Raw genomic sequence first — 18,398 nt, 5'->3', positions numbered from 1 at the left:
TCGTCTGGATGTGAGTGCAGGACCCTACGCCTATATATATATATATATATATATATATATATATATATATATATATATATATATATATGAATATTGTACAGGTAGAACGTCATACATTATAATCCACATGGACTACGATTGGAAATGGTAACATGTGATGAATGCAGTGGTGTTGGAGCTAGGTATCTAACCTTTTTATGTGCCGCCCAATTCCATGTTGACCTTTCATTGTGTCAGTCTTTTTCCCAAGTTGCATGTACGTCGATCTTTTGAGATCAACCTAGACACTGTGAACCTGTCCACTTTCGACCTAATATACCACACGTATAGCAATTCATCATTGTACTTTTGCTTATAAAACTGACTGCTGCTCACAGGTTGAGTTTATATACGTTTTTGTGTGATTGGTTACTTACTTGCATCCTGCATAAGTGATGGGTTATGTTGGATTTGACAAATATTAGTAGTTTGTTGTTTTCCTCGAGTGAGGAAATAGATTGTTTCAGCGAATTCTCAATACACACATGTAACACTACTCAACTATTTGTGGAATGTTACTTTGATGTAATCATCAGGTATCATGGCCATTGCAGCACATGAAGAATTGAGCCAGTCACTAACCATAAAAATAGACAGATTGACAAAAATATATTCAACCCTTATTCTAATGCTATAACATTACAGATATATTTATTTTAAATCACTGTGTATTTATCTAAGGCAAATATCTTTGGTACTAATTAATCACTTCAAATAGGCTTACTGAAAGTATCAGGGGGAGAATTAATACAAATATCTGCCTCATACAAGAACAGGATCCAGGAATGAAAATAAAGTACACAGCACACAGGGCCGTGTTTGGATGATCGTTGCCCTTTAAGTTGTCGGATCAGATTACTATTTGGAAGTGTTTTGGATTTGGAACATTTTCTACTACTGACAAACTGTAATACACAGTTGATATTAAAATGTTTATAGCAAAATATGCTTTTCTGAATATGTTTGCAGACTGGTGGCAGCTAAACAACGAGTAGTAAAAGTGGTGCTATACAATGGGAGATATTTTTTTTTTTGCATTATCTGCCATTGATGACAGAACTGTTGTATCACCAACAATGTAGACAAATCCATGTTTGCTAGCCATCAAAAGTCATCAAAAGTCAATGGCAACCCATAGGACAGTCTTTTCACTATCAATCTGAACAAGGGTTTCCTCTTTCTTGGTTTTATTGTGCTATGTATGGCACAATTTGGCACACTTTGACTCTGCAAAAGTCACGCTTTGTGATTTTTTTAAAAATGTGCTTCTCTAATCTATTACTTTATACATATTCTACTGCTGCAAAAGTTTTTTTTAGAATCCATCTACTTGCTACATTTGGAAAAACAGCTAAGCCATGTATTACATGTTGTTACAGATTGAGAAAAAAAGCCAAGATGTATGTGGACACACACACAGACACACACACGCACACACACATATAATATATTTATATATATGTGGTATATATAGGTATCCTGACGAAAGTTTATAATAAAACTGAAACGTTGATATAAGTTATGGTGTTTCTCGCCTGAAATATTTCTTCAAAGACCTGAGTGCCGCCTCTTCACATCACTATCTACCCTCCACCTGGATTGGAGTAATTGAGGAAGGCACCAGGGCAACTACAAGTAAGAAGGGATTGAGTGCCTGTTCCAACCAACATTAGATCTCACTCCACAGTACTCCAGAAAGGTGGCACTCACAGGCTTGGTAAAATAGGTCCTTTATTTAGTTCAACAGTTTCGGGGAACCTGCCACCTTTCTGGAGTACTATCTATCAAACAGGATGCGACACTTGGGGTGAAATGTAATAGGATGAGAGATTCAGAAAGTGAGAGATTTGGTAAGAAATCTCCAGTTTTTTTAAAGTGGCAATCATCTACACAGCAAAACCAGTGTGATTTTGCTGTGTAAATGATTGCCACTTTAAAAAAACTGGAGATTTCTTACCAAATCTCTCACTTTCTGAATCTCTCATCCTATTACATTTTACCCATGGAGTCTAGTGTAAAAGTATTTTCATAAGTGATTGATGTCACATGTATGCCCATATTGTCAAGCGTGACCAAACACAGAGGTAAATTACGCCATATTTCAACATCATTAAGGTAATAACCCACTGCAGTGTAAATACATTAAATGCAATTAAAGTCTACCCTGTTCTGAATTTAAAACCTGAAACCAGGAATACAGACACAATGGCAGTATTACATTGTTATTGTTACTCAAAGCAAGTATGTTGAAATTAATTCTACTCCATTCTCTGGGAGCATATGGTTAAAGCTTTGTTTTTCTGATCAATCTGTCCCAAACAGGGTTAATCCTTTGTTCAGTAGTTAAAACTTTAATTTCCCTTGCATGGTTTGGCTTCCTCACCTCCTGGAACAGATTTATTTGTAGCCTGAGGATCAAACCATTATAAGATAATAATAACTAGAATAACAGTGCAGCTAAGTGCTCGCTTATCTGTCCCGTTATCTCGTCTGAGTACTATCCCCTACCTCCAAAACAATGAAGAAGCTGCCCCACTCTAATCTTTCAGGCATTTCTCGAAATCAAATCTCCCAGATGCCTTTACTCACCCCAACATTAGCATCCCACACCTGTACTATTCTAAAGCTCCACATTTATCACACATTACTGGTAGGATAGCAATATTATTCTTCTATGGGATTTTATACGTAGGCCGACTTTTCTTCCTGCCATCAACGCATATAAACAGCATTGCAGTCTGTAAATAATTAAATTATTGTAAAAGTGTTATTAAATCCTGTGAGTAAAGAAAACTGTTATCAATAACATCTAAAGCTGTTATATATTACACTATTAAGATGATCATTTTATTTATTTGAGGAATTTTGTCTTATGTTTAATTTCTGTTTCTCAAATATTTTAATGTAATCTTGTGACAAAGATCGCACATAACTCCAAATAGTCTACTTTACTTATAAATAATTTGCTCTAGAAAACCAAAAAAGTGATTCAAAGTGCTATTGGGCTTTGAGCATGGTTATCTGTTGGACAGATTATACTAGGAAGAGGGGTGTAAATATGCATTTGCTTGTACATGGCACAATTTATTTATTTACAGTTTCTTATATAGTGCAGCATATTCTTTTGCGCTTTACAATTTGCGTCGCTCAGCACAGCCTGGATGATGACATCATTAAGATCTCTGTTAACCATTTACTACATCACTGTGATACTTAAATCACCTAGAAGCAGAACTCCTACCTCTATGTCGGTTTGTTACTACCCAGTTTGTTTTGTCAATGTTTCCTTTAGTAAAACGCAACAGATGGCTGCCTAGGCGCTGTGCAGCTCGGCGGGCATGTGATCCCCGCAAGTTTTGTCTAAATGCTCTCAATGTAATGTGCATATTGTCTCAATGGAATGTATGTATTGTCTCCCCTCCTCACCCCCCCCCCCCCCATTTCATCCCTGCTTGATGCTGCACTGTAGTCCACAAAAAATTCCTAGTGTGCGCAAGCACACATGGCCAATAAAGTTGATTCTGATTCTGATTCTATAGCAGTCACATCTGCGTTTTCAAAAACTTGAAGTTGTTAATTTACAATTTAGAAACAAAATCCAAACCTGAACTGATTTATAACCGATAAAAGGCCAACCGTGCAATGTTTCCAACATAGATCTGTAAAGCGTGTAGAGATGACTAATTGTTGTGCAATGGCTGTGCTCCACTCAGGGGTCTTAAGTCTCAATGTTTGTCTTTTCATCCCACAGAGAAACCCGTCAGCCTGACTTACCGATGTCCCTGCAGATACTATGAAAGCAACGTTGCCAAGAGCAACATCAAGCACCTGAAGATTCTTTCCACCACCAACTGCTCTCTGCAGATTGTGTAAGTACAAAGAAATCCCACAATTAAAAAAAAAATGCTGCATAGTAAATACTTAGTTAATACTAATTATTCTTCTGCATAATGTGTGTTTTCAACTAATCTATTTCGTTATCACTCTTATTCTAATATCACTTGTGAGATATGACCATTTAGAGTCTTCCAGAGCATTTGCATGGTCCTGTGTGGTGTTTGTTTAAATAAGAACAGTTCCAGAAAATGATTGCAGCTTGTCTAATCAGCTGCATCCTGAACCCTGGTTGAGTCCTGGCTGTGTTATAATTTCAAAGGCTAGGAGGCCTGGATAGCAGAGATAGCTTGTGGGGGGTTTGATTAAACAAAGTCGGGAGATTGGATTCTTCTTTAACATATGGCCCACAGCATCTTTAGGGGTTACAGATAAATTAAAATGTTTAAATGTTAAAAATAATGCATTGATACCCCCAAGGTCATACTTTCCCAATGCTGAAGACACCTTATAATTTCTATGAAACATAATAGATCCACTAGATTGTTATAATATTCTCTCCATTCACAGCTAAATCTAATTTTGTCACAACTCTTCAAATCTTGCAAAACCCTCAGTTTTCCCAAACTTCTGATTTGTGTTTCATAAATAGCCTCCATAAATTTTGTCTGCCGGATTGTGCTGCTGCTGGATCTATACAGTACCAACTTTAAGAAGAGTAATCAAGGGTTTACAACCAATCAATATGTTGCATAACGTCCTATCGTCCCATGCATTAAAGCTACTTCTTTACATTATCAGAGATTTAAGAGCTTTTCATTGGCTGCACAATCAATAATTATTAGCCTTTTATAAAAGTTATCAAGAGTTATTGAGCACAAATAAAGATTGTTTTCTGTATTTTTTGAAATTTGGCATATATCCACACCTGTCCTTCCTTGAATATTTACAGCCAATGAAATGATTTATTGGCCAGGATTTCCCAATAAAATAGCTGTATGATAAAAAACATGATATTATTTGTTGCAAAGTCTTTATTTTCACAAACTTTTCTTCTGCCTACTTGCTGTTTTCTTCCAACCTGTAGCTCTTTCCCTTATCTTGTTATTCCCTGATCCTTCACAGGGCTCGTCTTAAGCACAATGGAAAACAGATTTGCTTGGACCCCAAGATTAAATGGATCCAGGAGTACCTGGAGAAAGCTTTGAACAAGTAAGCAGGCATCCGCAGATGTGCAGCGTCCACTCCCGGCATGAAATGTGCTAAGACATGACCACCACAGGCAACCATATGCCTGTACCCCGGAAACTTGTAATGTATCTCATGCTGAGCCTTGTAAGAACCCACATGGTACACAAAGACTGAGTGGGTATCCTTCCCGATGCCGGGACATCCCAATGAGCAGTACCTAGCGGAGCCGCAAAACACACAAAAAAAAAAATGATTACAAGTAAAACCATTTAGCATCTTGATTTATGCAAGGTTCAGACATTAGCACTGTGAGTTCTATTATCGTAGAAGGGGCTAGACATTATCACACACTATAACTGTCTTTCAAGACTATAGCCTCCATAGAAATAATTACCATGCTTCATTATCTCGCTCTATAAATATATACATATATAATATTTCATTTAATGTAACTTTCCTTGCTTAATGAAATGTGAAAAATGGAGGGTGGGGCACAACTTGCACTTAGTGATGTATTAATGTTTTAGAGAGCCCTGGGTTATTGTTTCATTCAATATAGGCAATGGCCACTATTTTCCTACAGAGATATTTATCAGCAGAAAAATCCCCTGAAATTGTTTTTTAAGGGTGTCGTTAATAGGATATATCTACAATATTGAGTAGTTTACTGTATGTCTAGTGACTTCAAAAATTCTCAGTACTAGGGGTATATTTACTTATGCTCTATTTTGCATGAGTTTAGATTGAATAATATCGATCTCAATTCCAAGATTAAAATACAGATTATTTTTTAATTCATTTTTAAATGTTAATAAATGTGTTTTTTAGCCCTATAAGATGAAAAATTAATAAGAGTTAAAAAAAAAGAAAAATCAGCATTCAGTAAATATACCCCCTATTTTCATATTCCATTAAAAACATACCAGGCAATATTATCCTTGCTAATTATCTTTACTGTTGAAACTTTTGAAACTAATGGGAATTTGGGGAACATCATGTGAAATAATTCTAAAAAAAAAAGAAAATTTTACTAAGCTTCTATGCCAGTTAATTCAAGGGATTCACTGCTAAAGAAGTTGAAAACACACCTTGGGAGATGTAATAAGGTGTTGAGGCAGGAATCTGTAACGTTTAAATGTATCAACCATCTCGGATGCCAGAGTGGGGGAAGGAAAACTCCACCCTCTGGTGATCTGTGCAAGACCCACAGTGCATCAGGCTTCTTCTAATGTGATGCTTCTTGCCTTATGGCCAACCCCACAATGCATGTGCAGATCTCGCAAACCTTATGAGATCCTGCCCTTTCCCACAAAGAAATCACCACAGGTTTGAAATGAATCATTATGATTATTCTTTTCCAAAAAGTTTCAGAAAAAAGGACAATATTGGATTTTTTTTCCTATATGAGATTTCCCAGCTGCCTTTGTTTTATTTTGAGGTTCACAGAAACTCAGTCAGCATCTGGTCCCGCTCTCCCCAGACCGCACAAAGACCTTTCCAGCTGCCTCTTGGGATTTGAGAATATTTTTTTAACCTGCATCAAAACATTGGTTTTGTTTTTATGTCTAAATCCAACAGGCAAGTGCCATAATACAAACACATGCAGACAAGTCTCTGCTTTGTAGTCATCCGAGTCCACTGGTAACAGACAGGAAGAGATGCCTTTAGTAATGAGAATGTTTAACGTGACACCATTGTCCCTTATGGCACGTCTGTTATCGCATCATTTTTCTGTAACTTCTTAAATTAACCAAAACTCAAGCTATACATTACAACTCTTCCAGCTTGTGCGGGATTTATACAGCTGCAGTTAATTCACAGAAATAACTTTCTATGTATGTTTACCTCTCAACTCCGAAAGAAAGTAGAAAACACATTTGTGTGGGATTTTCACCAGGGCCACACGTGCTACAATTTGTTTATTGAATGTCACATTTGGAGAACAAAATTAATACATATATAAGCACAGGCTAACAGCATCAGCACAAGGACAATGTTAATTTGTCTACTCCAATGCTCAGTGAATCTTATACATACGTCCGTCTGCCTGACTCTATCACTAGCAGCTGCATCCTATGTTTTGGGAAAGACAGCAATGCAGAAACATACTATAGTATATACACACTTCACTGAATGTCTAATCATGGAGGTGAAAAAATCCCATGCTGGTAGGATGAGCCAGAAGGGGTGTGGCCAGAAGGTTAGGAGAAGACGTATCAAGCCTTGTAGATAGACAAGTATAGAAGTTGCCCAAAGCAACCTACTGTCATTTATCTAGCACAACCAAGAGAAACAGAATTTGACAACAGAAAAGTACTGGCCCATCTAGTCTGCGCCTTTTTTTTACCTTTTGGTAAACTTCATCTTTATTTCATTGTAAGGATATTCTTATACTTTTGGTCTATAAGTCCATAAGTGGACATTATCTCTATTTCTTATTGAATAGCAGTTGCTCTGATTTATCTGTGGGATGGACACTGTAACATCCAGAGATAGCGGCACATTAAAGTCCAATTTTAAATGGTACAATCATCATGTTCATAAATTGCCTTTTAGTAGACAACTGTGAGATTGACATCTGATATACCTGGCTATGATATACCATAGATTCGTGGTAGCGTCAGCATAACTAAAATGTACAGATTGGTTAAAGGTACAGTCAGGATATCAGTAGAAAAAGGGCACCTTGCATACAAAGCTAAACAGAGATGTGGAACCTTTGGCATTCCAGCTGTTGTTGAACTACACATACCAGCATGCTCTGCTACAGTTTTGCTATTTGGCCATGCTAAAACTGCTGCAAGACATGCTGGGATGTAAAGTTCAACAACAGCTGAAGTGACAAATGTTCCACATCCCTGCTGGGACCACATTGGCAGCTGATCATTTGATATGGCACTTTTATTTTACATTAAAACTAACCATGAATCAAAATGTTAGTCTAAGTACTGCCTGCCCTCACTTGCCGCAGCTGTATTTATAATTTGATATATGAGGCCATTGGACAAGCTGAGTTCAGGGTCACAAACAAATCAAATGACACTTGCTGTTTACTAGCATGCAGTAGATCTGCAAACGCCACCTGCATCTCCAGTGTGGCAAGGGTTATGCATTGTAACACTTTGCTTAATTGAGCAACCCTAGGAAAAGGTTACTAGTAATGAATGTAACATCTGGTTATTCTCCTTTGGCTGCTGCACAACCCATTTGCTGCCTTTACCTTCCCACCTCCACATATAAATAAATCTGGAGGAGCTATGTGGAATTATACCCCCTTTCCCTTGTAGTAAGATACTTTGTGCATGGGCTGCTTTTCATCTTTCTACTGCCCCTTGACCTTGCTACAAGACATGCTTGCTCCTGTGTGAAGGGCCTTGCTTTAATTAAAGATACCAGCCCTTCAAGAGGGGTATAAATTAGATGCCCCAGAGGTGCATTTGAGGTTAGACTGCCAGGAACCAAAGAGTGATTGAAACCCATTAACATGTTAACTAGCAAGTAATGTGTGGTTAATCTTACTGGCAGCAAAGGGGCTAGACTGAACCACAAAAGGATCATCCATGATGAATAGCCAGATGTGTAGTAACTAAATAGAATTGTTCGTGCAGTCATACACCTTTTCTGTTGTTCTTATCGATACATTTTATATCTATTATATATGGTGATACTTTTATCTACCATGAACTTGCTTACCTCTGTATTTCATCGCAGTGACTTTACACCACTTTTTCAGATGCCTATTTTAAACACACACACACATATATATATATATATATATATATTCTATAGACTTGTAGTTATATGTATCTCTATATCAGGCATGTCCAAACTGCGGCCCTCCAGCTGTTGTGAAACTACACGTCCCAGCATGCCTTGCCATAGTTTTAGCATTCCCTAATAGCAATCATGTGGCAAAGCATGATGGGACTTGTAGTTTCACAACAGCTGGAGGGCCGCAGGTTGGACATGCCTGCTCTATATCATCAGCAATTAGTTCTCTTTCTGCCAAGGTTTCTTGGACTGTTAGATCTGATTGTAACAAAATTGTGTACAATCTCTCCCTATAGTACAGATGGGTGCTGGACAGTTTACCGAAAGTTGGGATCCTGACGGCCACCGGCTATCCTCCCTCGTGGGGGTCCACGACCCCCACAGAGGGAGAATAGAATAGGTGGTGAGCTTAGCGAGCACAGCAAGCCCGCAAGGGGCTTTGTTGCGCTTGCCCCGCTGTCTGAGTCCGGCCAGTCGGGATCCCGACTCGAGCTAATGACTGTCGGGATCCCGACTGTTGGGACCATTTACCACACCCAGCACAGATACAGAATTAAAACTAGATACTACTTTTCCATTGTGTCTCGACAGCTGAGGAACAAGTGTCAATTAGAATGTTTCCATCAATTTAAATTAGCAGCATTCAAGGCCAACAAAGTCCATGCATGGATCTCAGATTTAGCTAAGATAATAAGTTTCAAAAAATAAAAAAGTAAATACTACAGTTGAAAAAAAAAAAACATGTTTTAGTAAAACATGGTTTTAATGGAAATGAGAGGTCCTCTCTAAATTGGCAACTGTTATCAATTTAAACACATTCAAGAAGAAGCAGAATGGGAACAACACTTCTAGAGGCAAATGGGGGTGTTCTCTATAACATCCAATCGCATTCTAGCTGTCTCTCTGATTGGTTGCTGTGGGCAACACCTTCAATTGTTTTCTTTAGAATGTTTGATTAATTTTTCCCCAAACAGTGCTGGATTTCTTGAGTATGCCAAGTTTACAAACTACTGAATGGAGTTCTCAAATGAATTATTGTTAAATAAAATAGCTTATTCCATCTGTAGATCTAGATTAGGAAATATATTGTCTGTCCCTATAGACGTAATGTGTGTGTGAGGTTAGGAGCTATACATTAACAATGGGTGGGTAAAAATCTGTGCATGTTTCTGATTTTAATATGGAAAGAATGTAAATTCATGTAAACCAAAAACTGAAATGTTTTGTAAACTTCCACCAGCAATTAGTGTGATTGGAACAAGAGATCCATCAGCTGTTTGTATGCGGGCCAGTATTGTATACAACAGAGCCATTCCATATATTTCTCTAAGCTGAACATAGGTTTTTTTTTATAAGTTCAAAGTGGGCGGCAGATTTCACACTGCAATAGCTGGTTTGGGAAATACAGTTCAAACAATGTGACATCAACGTATTTTATTGACGGAATACCCATTTTATGTAGCATGAATTACCCAAATGCCGTGAAAGACATGCTTCAGCCCTGTAACTGTTGTCTAGTGCAGTGAATGGGGTTAATTAAATATTCTTTTTTTGTAAATAGATATAACCTTTTTTATCCAGAGTATTAATCCAATGTTATATAATATGTTATATATTTTTATATTTGTATGAAAATGAAAAATCTCACATTATTCCGTTTTTATACTATGTGACAGCAATAAAATGCTTTCTTTTATTTTTAATCTTGCCTCATGCTTTCTAAAGTGTGTCTGTCTTTTTAACCCCCAAACATCCTTCTTACCATCAGAGTTAATCTTGTTTCTGTCTTCTGCAAATTTCTACTCCCAGAGAACGGTCTGCAGAACAGTTCAAAATTCAAATAGGGAAGCCACACCAACTGACACCAACTGCCATTCCAAACTAACTTACTGGCAGTTGGTGAGGTTACCCTATTTGAAATTAAAACTGTGCTGCGTCCCCATCTCTGGAGCCACCACTGTTTTATACCTTTATCTATAACACAAGAGCTTTACTAATTTATACAATAATCTGCTATCAGCTCTACTAATAAATAAGTGGTTTACAACATGCTTTCATCACACATTTGTTAAAGGGTCCTATTACTGAAAACTTACATTTTCCTTAAAGATTGAAATAAAATCATCTACAGCATGGAGTAATAAAGCAAAGAGTAATAAAAAAAAAGATAATTATAGAACAGTATATTTTCTACTACAATACCATCCCAAAACATGTTAGAATTCATTGTAGAAAAATGCATTATTTTCTTTGTTCCGAGTCATTAAAACTTACCAGGCCAGAGCTAAAAATTTAAATAATTGGGGCAAAAAATTATGAATTTCACAATTTATTGCCCCTGCTATTTACTGTATCCCTGATATGTTTAGGAAACAAATCAGTGCAAAAAAACACTTGTTACTTTTATGTTTTTAGGAAAAGAAGACTATGCAACACAATGTTCAGTGCTATAACACTATTTAAAGAGAAGTATAATTTATATGAATATCTCTATGCTTGAATACTCATTATATGAGTATCTCTATGCTTGAATACTTGATATTTTTCCAAGGAACTTTTACAGGTTGAGTATCTCTTATGCAAATATCCCTTATCCATACTTTCCAGAATATTATAATTTTTTTGCTGGGGACATCTGTAGCTCACACTACTGAGGATATGATATGTAACTGGCACTAAATATGTGCAAGAAAATGATTACTTGGCATACAAATTCAGTGCCTCAGATAGGACACAAACTTTGTTTCAGGTTTTGAAACCTTGTTTCATGCACAAATAAAATCAATTTGTATGCATTTCATGTGTTTGATGTGTTTAAACAACAGACATGCAAGATACCTCAAGATTTATTTATTTATTAACAGTTTCTTATATAGCACATCATATTCCATTGCGCTTTACAAAAGGAGACAGTGATACAACAAACAGGGTATTTACAGACAGTCAAAAGGTAGGAGGGCAAGCTTACAATCTATAGAAGAGACCTCATTGAAATACAAAAATATTCAGAAATACGGAATAATCTGTTATCCAAAATTCTTCTGTTCCCAAGCATTTTGGAAAAGGGATACTCAACCTGTAGCTAATTGATGCAGAAATATAGGCCCTTATTCTGGTTGGCGCGGTAATATCCGCGTGCGTTCGTGCCGCCGATGTTTTGTGTCTGCGCATGTGCAGAGGCGTCTCTGCGCATGTGCGAGCGGGGCGTACAGCCAAATCCCGCATGAAATGTGAACACTCCGAACAGGGGGTGGAGAGGGGCGTGAAGGGCTATTTGGGCTCATTACCATATGCATACGCCCCGCGTTTCATGGGCGTTCCCATGCAAACGCTGGGCGTACGTATGGTAATGCAGTCGTGACGCACGTGTAGGGGGCGGACATATGACATCGCCGGATGTCAGCTGCCCGCCCAGATCCCTGCTTTTGCACGGAAAAATGTCCGTGTGGTCTGAGGTTGCGGGAGCTGGTGGACCACTCGAATGATGGGGGAGGTTCCCTGAGATGGAGGAGGCGTATTCCATGAAAAATACACGTGCGGTCCGTTCGGCCAGCTTCTTACCGCGTACGGACGGAGTTGGCGATCCGTATGGAAGGCAGGGTTTTGCACGCACGGTCCTGGCCGCATATTCGGATCCGGCCGCACCGATCAGAATAAGGGCCATAGTATTATTATTATTATTATTATTATTATTATTATTATTATTATTATTATTATTATGTCTTCAGGGGGCAGTATACTCTATGAGCAATAGTAATGCATAACTCAAACAGAATATTGCATAAACTGATACTTTGGTATAAATTTACTAAGATGGGAGCTCTATTGATGATGGGATGTTGCCCATAGCAACCATCAGATTCTATCTATTATCTTCTAGAACAGGCCTGGCCAACCTGTTGCTTTCTAGCTGTTGTGAAACTTCAAGTCCCAGCATGCCTTGCCACAGCTTTGCTATTAGAGAATGATAAAACTGTGGTGATGCATGCTGGGATGTGTAGTTTCACAACAGCTGGAGGGTCACAAGTTGGCCAGGCCTGTTCTAGAAAGTTGAGAAAGAAAGAAAAGGGAGTCTCTTTTTTTCTGGGGCACGCTTATTGAAAAAATGTCTATGCCTACAGTATATTAGTAAGGAGTATTGGAGAAATAACATGCATGACTATAGATGTTCAGGACCTGTGACAATTCCCAGCCAAGTTCTGAAAGTATGAATCACTATGAAAATAATGAATGGCATAATCCTCATGAATAGATGATGGTATTAAAAATTAACTTTTAATATTTATATAAAAAATATATCACTTACCACACATACATATTGACACACATATGAACAATGACATAAATAGTTTAAAAGTTTTTTCAGTTAGGGATAGTAACACAGTTGGTGTATCCCAGTGACATGAAAATAATACTGCTTTTAACATTTCCTAAACGTTTAAGACCCAGTATTTTGAAACAGTATTTAAACCGGGTCTGAGCCACTAAACCCCTTTCACATTTCAGGTGAAAGCCGGTATATTACCCTTTAACACACACATAAATACTGGGTCTCAAGCAGTTTTGCAGTGTGAAAGCAGCTAGGAGAACAGGAGAGACAGTATCTATAAGACAGCGCAGTGCATATTTAATGAGCGGGAGCCACTTATTACATATGCACATATTTAATGAGTGGGTCCCGCTCATTAAATATTCACTTCGCTGATAGCCAGCTCAGTGCTCACTGCTTACTGAGTCCCATATATCGGTTCAGAGCCGTTCAAACTGCATAAAAAACGGCTCTGAAGGAGCCAGAGTAGGACTCTGCTTTTAACCCGTTTGCAAGTACCAGTTATTTGTAACCGGTAAATGCAGACTGGTGCCTTCACACTGCAGCTCTAACTGTTTTAAAAGGCTAAAAAATCGGCAATATACCGGTTAAGAGCTGCAGTGTGAAAGGGGTATTAAACACAGTGTGAGTCAGTAATTCTATTTTTCTGACATTATGTATCTTTCAATCTGCAAAAATAGGTAGTAATGGAATATGTCAATACCAGCAGTAACAATGTTGTTAGGTATAAACAGTGTATTCTAGAATGAAATACAGATGGTTGAAATCAGTATAAAAAACACATTTGTATCTATAATGGTTTGGATCATACCTCTTTCACGTTGCACAAAATTACCGGGTTCATGACCGTTTCTTGCAGGTTCGAGCCAGTAATTGGTTCGTTGTGAAGTTGGTTACCAGCTACAGTTCACCGGTATCAACACGAACCGGGTAAAAAGAAGGGTTTTGTTCATTGCCGTGTTGCTGTGAGTGTGAACGGGTAAATCAGGTCGAGTGACCCGTTTCCCTTTAACACTATGGAGGAGGCAGCACTTGGAGCATCGCCAGCTCTAAATGCTGCCTCCTCCCCCGGCCTCCGATGCTGCTCCCACACTCTGCTGCACCCCCACAGTATTGCTGGTTCGCTTAAACAATCTGAACAGACTGCACATGCAGGGTCGCACAGGGACTGAACCGTTTCAAAGTCCCAGTGCAACCCTGCATTTGCAGCCCGAAGGTGATCATTTACTTTGAGATAAGGACACACAATAATTATTCCTATTAAGCAGATGCTTTCTCAAAAATTCCTGTCACAAGGGGACATAAGGATAAAAAATGCAGAATAAGTAACCATATCAGATTAAAGATGTAGTGGGAAATTTACTAAAATGGGCGTTCTATTTCTCAAGGGATGTTGCTATGGGTAACCAATCAGATGCTATATATTATCTTTTAGAAGGTGCTAAATAAATAGGAAGTAGATTCTAATTTGTTGTCTATAACAACATACCATGTTAAATAGAACTCACAACTTAGTAAATTGCCCATAGCGGGGACCACTTTGTGCGGCGGTAATAGGCTCCACAGACGATCGTTTCGCAACATGGAGTTCCTCGGTGTGTATTTGCATCCAACTGTACATGAGACATGGAGGGGTAAAGTTACTGAATTTTAGTAATTTTGAAAAGGTCCCCTAATTGTTCAAAATCGATGTTGTGTTTCAGGGGCTTAAACACATTTACTAACATTTAAAAATGTACATATAAAGTTTTTTGTTAGTAAATGTTCATTTTAACCTATGAAACACAATATCTATATAGATTGATTACAATTTTCAAAATCAAGCATTAGTAAGTTTACCCTGAAATGTGCTTCTTTTGCAGAATTTTATGACTGTTTTTATAAGCAAACACATTAAACTTTGAATGATTTGCAGTACGCTTGCAAATCATCCTGATCCCTTTATTGTTTGTTTTTATGGAAACTGATCATTTTATACTTGGGAATGTTAAATGTTTAACTGTCTAGATCATTGTGTCAAGTGGAAGATGGAGACATAAAATATCTGATATATTTGTATTAAATAATTCTTCAGTATGGCAGTGTCATCAGTTTACAGAAAGTCTGCTGTCCACAATTCTTAAGTATGGTATCATCATTAGTAACATTTACTCCTTGATGACAATGCAGTTTGAACATGGAAATCCTGGTTTTATTGTCTGTGCTGAATCAGTAAGTTAAAGATTTCCAGCAACTTTTGACCTTGTCTAAACTGTCAGCCAAGAGGAATTTAGTTGGAATTACACCAGGGACAGGAGCCTGGCCAAGAAGAAGCACTGTACAGCAACATGGACTGATCTTCATTTCAAAATACAGTTCTTTCAGCATGGATACATCACAGCTAATTCTATTTTGGTCGCCTCTCTTGAAAAGACGATGAGAGATTCACCACAGGAATACGTCTCTCTCAAGCAACTGTAAGAATGGCAGGATTAAAAAAAATCAACTGCTTCAGGTATCTTTCAAGCTAGAATCTGCTGTAAACGTAAACTATATTTTCATTAACGTGCTTTAATGATGAATGACACATATTTCAACAGACCAGAATCAAATAGTACATTCATTCAAACTTATAGTTTACAGATTTTAATAATTAGTTATTTTCTTTTATATAAGAATTTTTAAATTAAGATTTAAAACGGATAGAAAAATAGGAAGACATTTTTGCAGAGCTATCAGAGAGATAAAGGAGAGAGAGATAGAGAGAGAGAGAGAGAGAGAGAGATAGGGAAAGTACAACATATGCAGCTTCTTTTATTTTACAAGCTGTGTATAAATTTGTTAACGGTCAATGAAAAGATTTTTCTAATTAACTTTTTATATGAAGGATCAGAGGAAGAGGGCTCAACACTAATGATCAGAAGTAACAAGGTTTTAGCATCATAATGATTAAACTATGGCATAAACTGGTGCTGCTTATCTACTGTTACTGTTGAGACGGGATAACCCCTGGAGCTTCCACCTCAAGAGGAAAGGTGTCCGGAGCCTGGCTACTTCGGTGGAGGGATCCCTGGGTGTAACCTCCCATTTGTTGTCACCGGCTGGTGATTATATGCTGTCTTTTATCCTGGAAATTGTGAGTGCAAAATAAATTGTTCCCCCCCTTTTGAAAAAGGTGTTGCACTATTTTCTATTTTCTAATTCCAGAGAATTTCTCATTTCTACATTTTTAGAATAAGGTACAAATTGTTTCCGCTTTGTTATGCCACATTGTCCCATAATGTTTTTCTTTTCTCTGGATCAATGCAAATTACAATTAGAATTAAGAAAAGGCTTAGCTTGTCTTTTTTAAACAAACTTGCTATATAATTCATTTTATAATATGTTGATCTATCACTTTTCCCCTTCTATTGCAAACAGGGCAGTTTTTCTTTGGACATGCCTGTATATTAATTGGGGGGGTTCTATGGAGGAACTATTGAACTTGGTAATTTAATTTTGTATATTGTTTTAACCTAAACAACTATTCAGTTATTTGAATATACTTTCATCCATAAATACTTATAGACCCTATATGAGTTGGTTATAAAATATAATTTCAACAGAAACTGCCAATATAATACTGGGTCAACTAATTTATAGTAAATGTAGCCTGGTTCCCAAAGGTTACTTAGTTTCCAAGAACAATTAGTTCAGTAGGATCAATTAAAGTGTTTCAGATACTACTAGACTATTTGCTCATATGGTCCACCAGCAACATGCTGTATGTGGTAGAGTGGATAGAGGAATGACAGGTGGCACATGGCCCGTGGTCCCACTGGAGATCCTGAAGGCTGCATACGAGTTACATGGCATTTGGGTGTGTACATTTTCGATGGAAATATCCTTTAACAGGTAACATCAATAAACAGACTTTTATGGTCACACCGATCAGAAAAATGTAATTACTCATTACTATTTTAGCATTTTGACAGAGAAGGTCTTTAATATATTTTAATCAAGCTTACAAATTGAATTTAATATTGTGACATAGGCAACACCAGAGGCCATAGCATGTTATATAGTGTTAATGCAGTCAATAGTCAACTTTACATGAAATATTCTGTCATTATAGCTAGAGATGTGCAGTTTGGTCTCTCAATCCAAATCCACCAGAATGTTGTGTATCCAAACCAAACCAAAACCTGGTCCAGATCATCAGAGGAGAATTGTTTTAAACCAAGCCACTTTTCAAATCTTACCACAGTATAGAATTCACATTTAAAATCCTAATTTAAAATTCACATTTAAAAAATGACATGATTTTAGATGTATTATCAATGATTATCTATGTTTTATAAATTTTGTTCAGTATCAAAATCCAAATCTTAACCAATACACTTAAGGGTAATAATTGCCAAAACCAAAACATGATAATGAATTAGACCTAAAACCAAAACACTCATTTTCATGCACGTCTCTAATTATAAATTACATGACTGTCTACAGAGAGGCACAGCTAATGGTATGGGTAATGGAAAGACTGGTAAGATTGTGAGGATGTGGCCAAAGTCTGCTAAAAAATGTTTATGAAAAATAATCGAAAAAGACAAGGAGGAGTATTCTTCCCCTGCACAGCTGAACCTGATCCAGTAATTATTACCTGCTCATCAAACGACTCAGCACCCCTGGTAACCTATGTTACATAATATTTGGAGTGCATGAACATTTAGGGATGTAATATAGGTTTAATTACTTACTGGAATTTACTAATTGTACTTTTCAGCCAGCAAACTACTATTCAAAGTATTAAATGCAAATATCATCTTTAATTATGTATAACTTCACAATGCATTTGTAGAACAGCTTACAGAATTATCACAAGCAAACAAAAATATCCAAGATAGGATATGAAGAAATCTCCCGGGTGTTGTATGGAGCATGCCTTCACCATCCACGACAAATTAATCCTGTGCCCCAGGCCTACTTCCCCATCCCCCTTTTTCCCCCCCAATTATTAACAGAATTATCACAAGAAGAGCAATTATATGATAGAATTATTTGCAATGTTTAAGGGATGTAAACAAATTACTAGCATCCATGGCAAACAAGGATCCAATAGCTGCATTTCCCAATCAGCCAATCATTCACAAGATGTAAACTACCAATGCAGAGAGCCTCAATTTGGGCAAATATTCTTAGATCTATACTAATAAGCCTGGTTTTGCTTATTGCTGATGGTAGTTGTTGGCCATAGATTAAGACCATTACTTGC

General features: G+C 37.3%; 1 protein-coding gene across 1 annotated transcript in view; it reads left to right on the top strand.

Moving 5' to 3' along the window:
• Positions 1–18,398, top strand: part of CXCL12 (C-X-C motif chemokine ligand 12) — an 81,259-nt gene that overhangs the window by 26,870 nt on the left and 35,991 nt on the right. The window contains exons 2-3 of the mRNA XM_083146131.1: positions 3,791–3,908; positions 4,999–5,085. Coding sequence (XP_083002257.1) covers positions 3,791–3,908; positions 4,999–5,085 — 205 coding nt within the window. The remainder of the gene's footprint in view (positions 1–3,790; positions 3,909–4,998; positions 5,086–18,398) is intronic.

The sequence above is a fragment of the Crinia signifera genome, chromosome 6 (assembly GCF_055691185.1).
Source record: "Crinia signifera chromosome 6, ASM5569118v1, whole genome shotgun sequence".
Taxonomy (NCBI): Eukaryota; Metazoa; Chordata; class Amphibia; order Anura; family Myobatrachidae; genus Crinia; species Crinia signifera.
The sequence above is the reverse complement of the archived record's forward strand: the minus strand, read 5'-3'. Positions and strand labels throughout refer to the sequence as shown.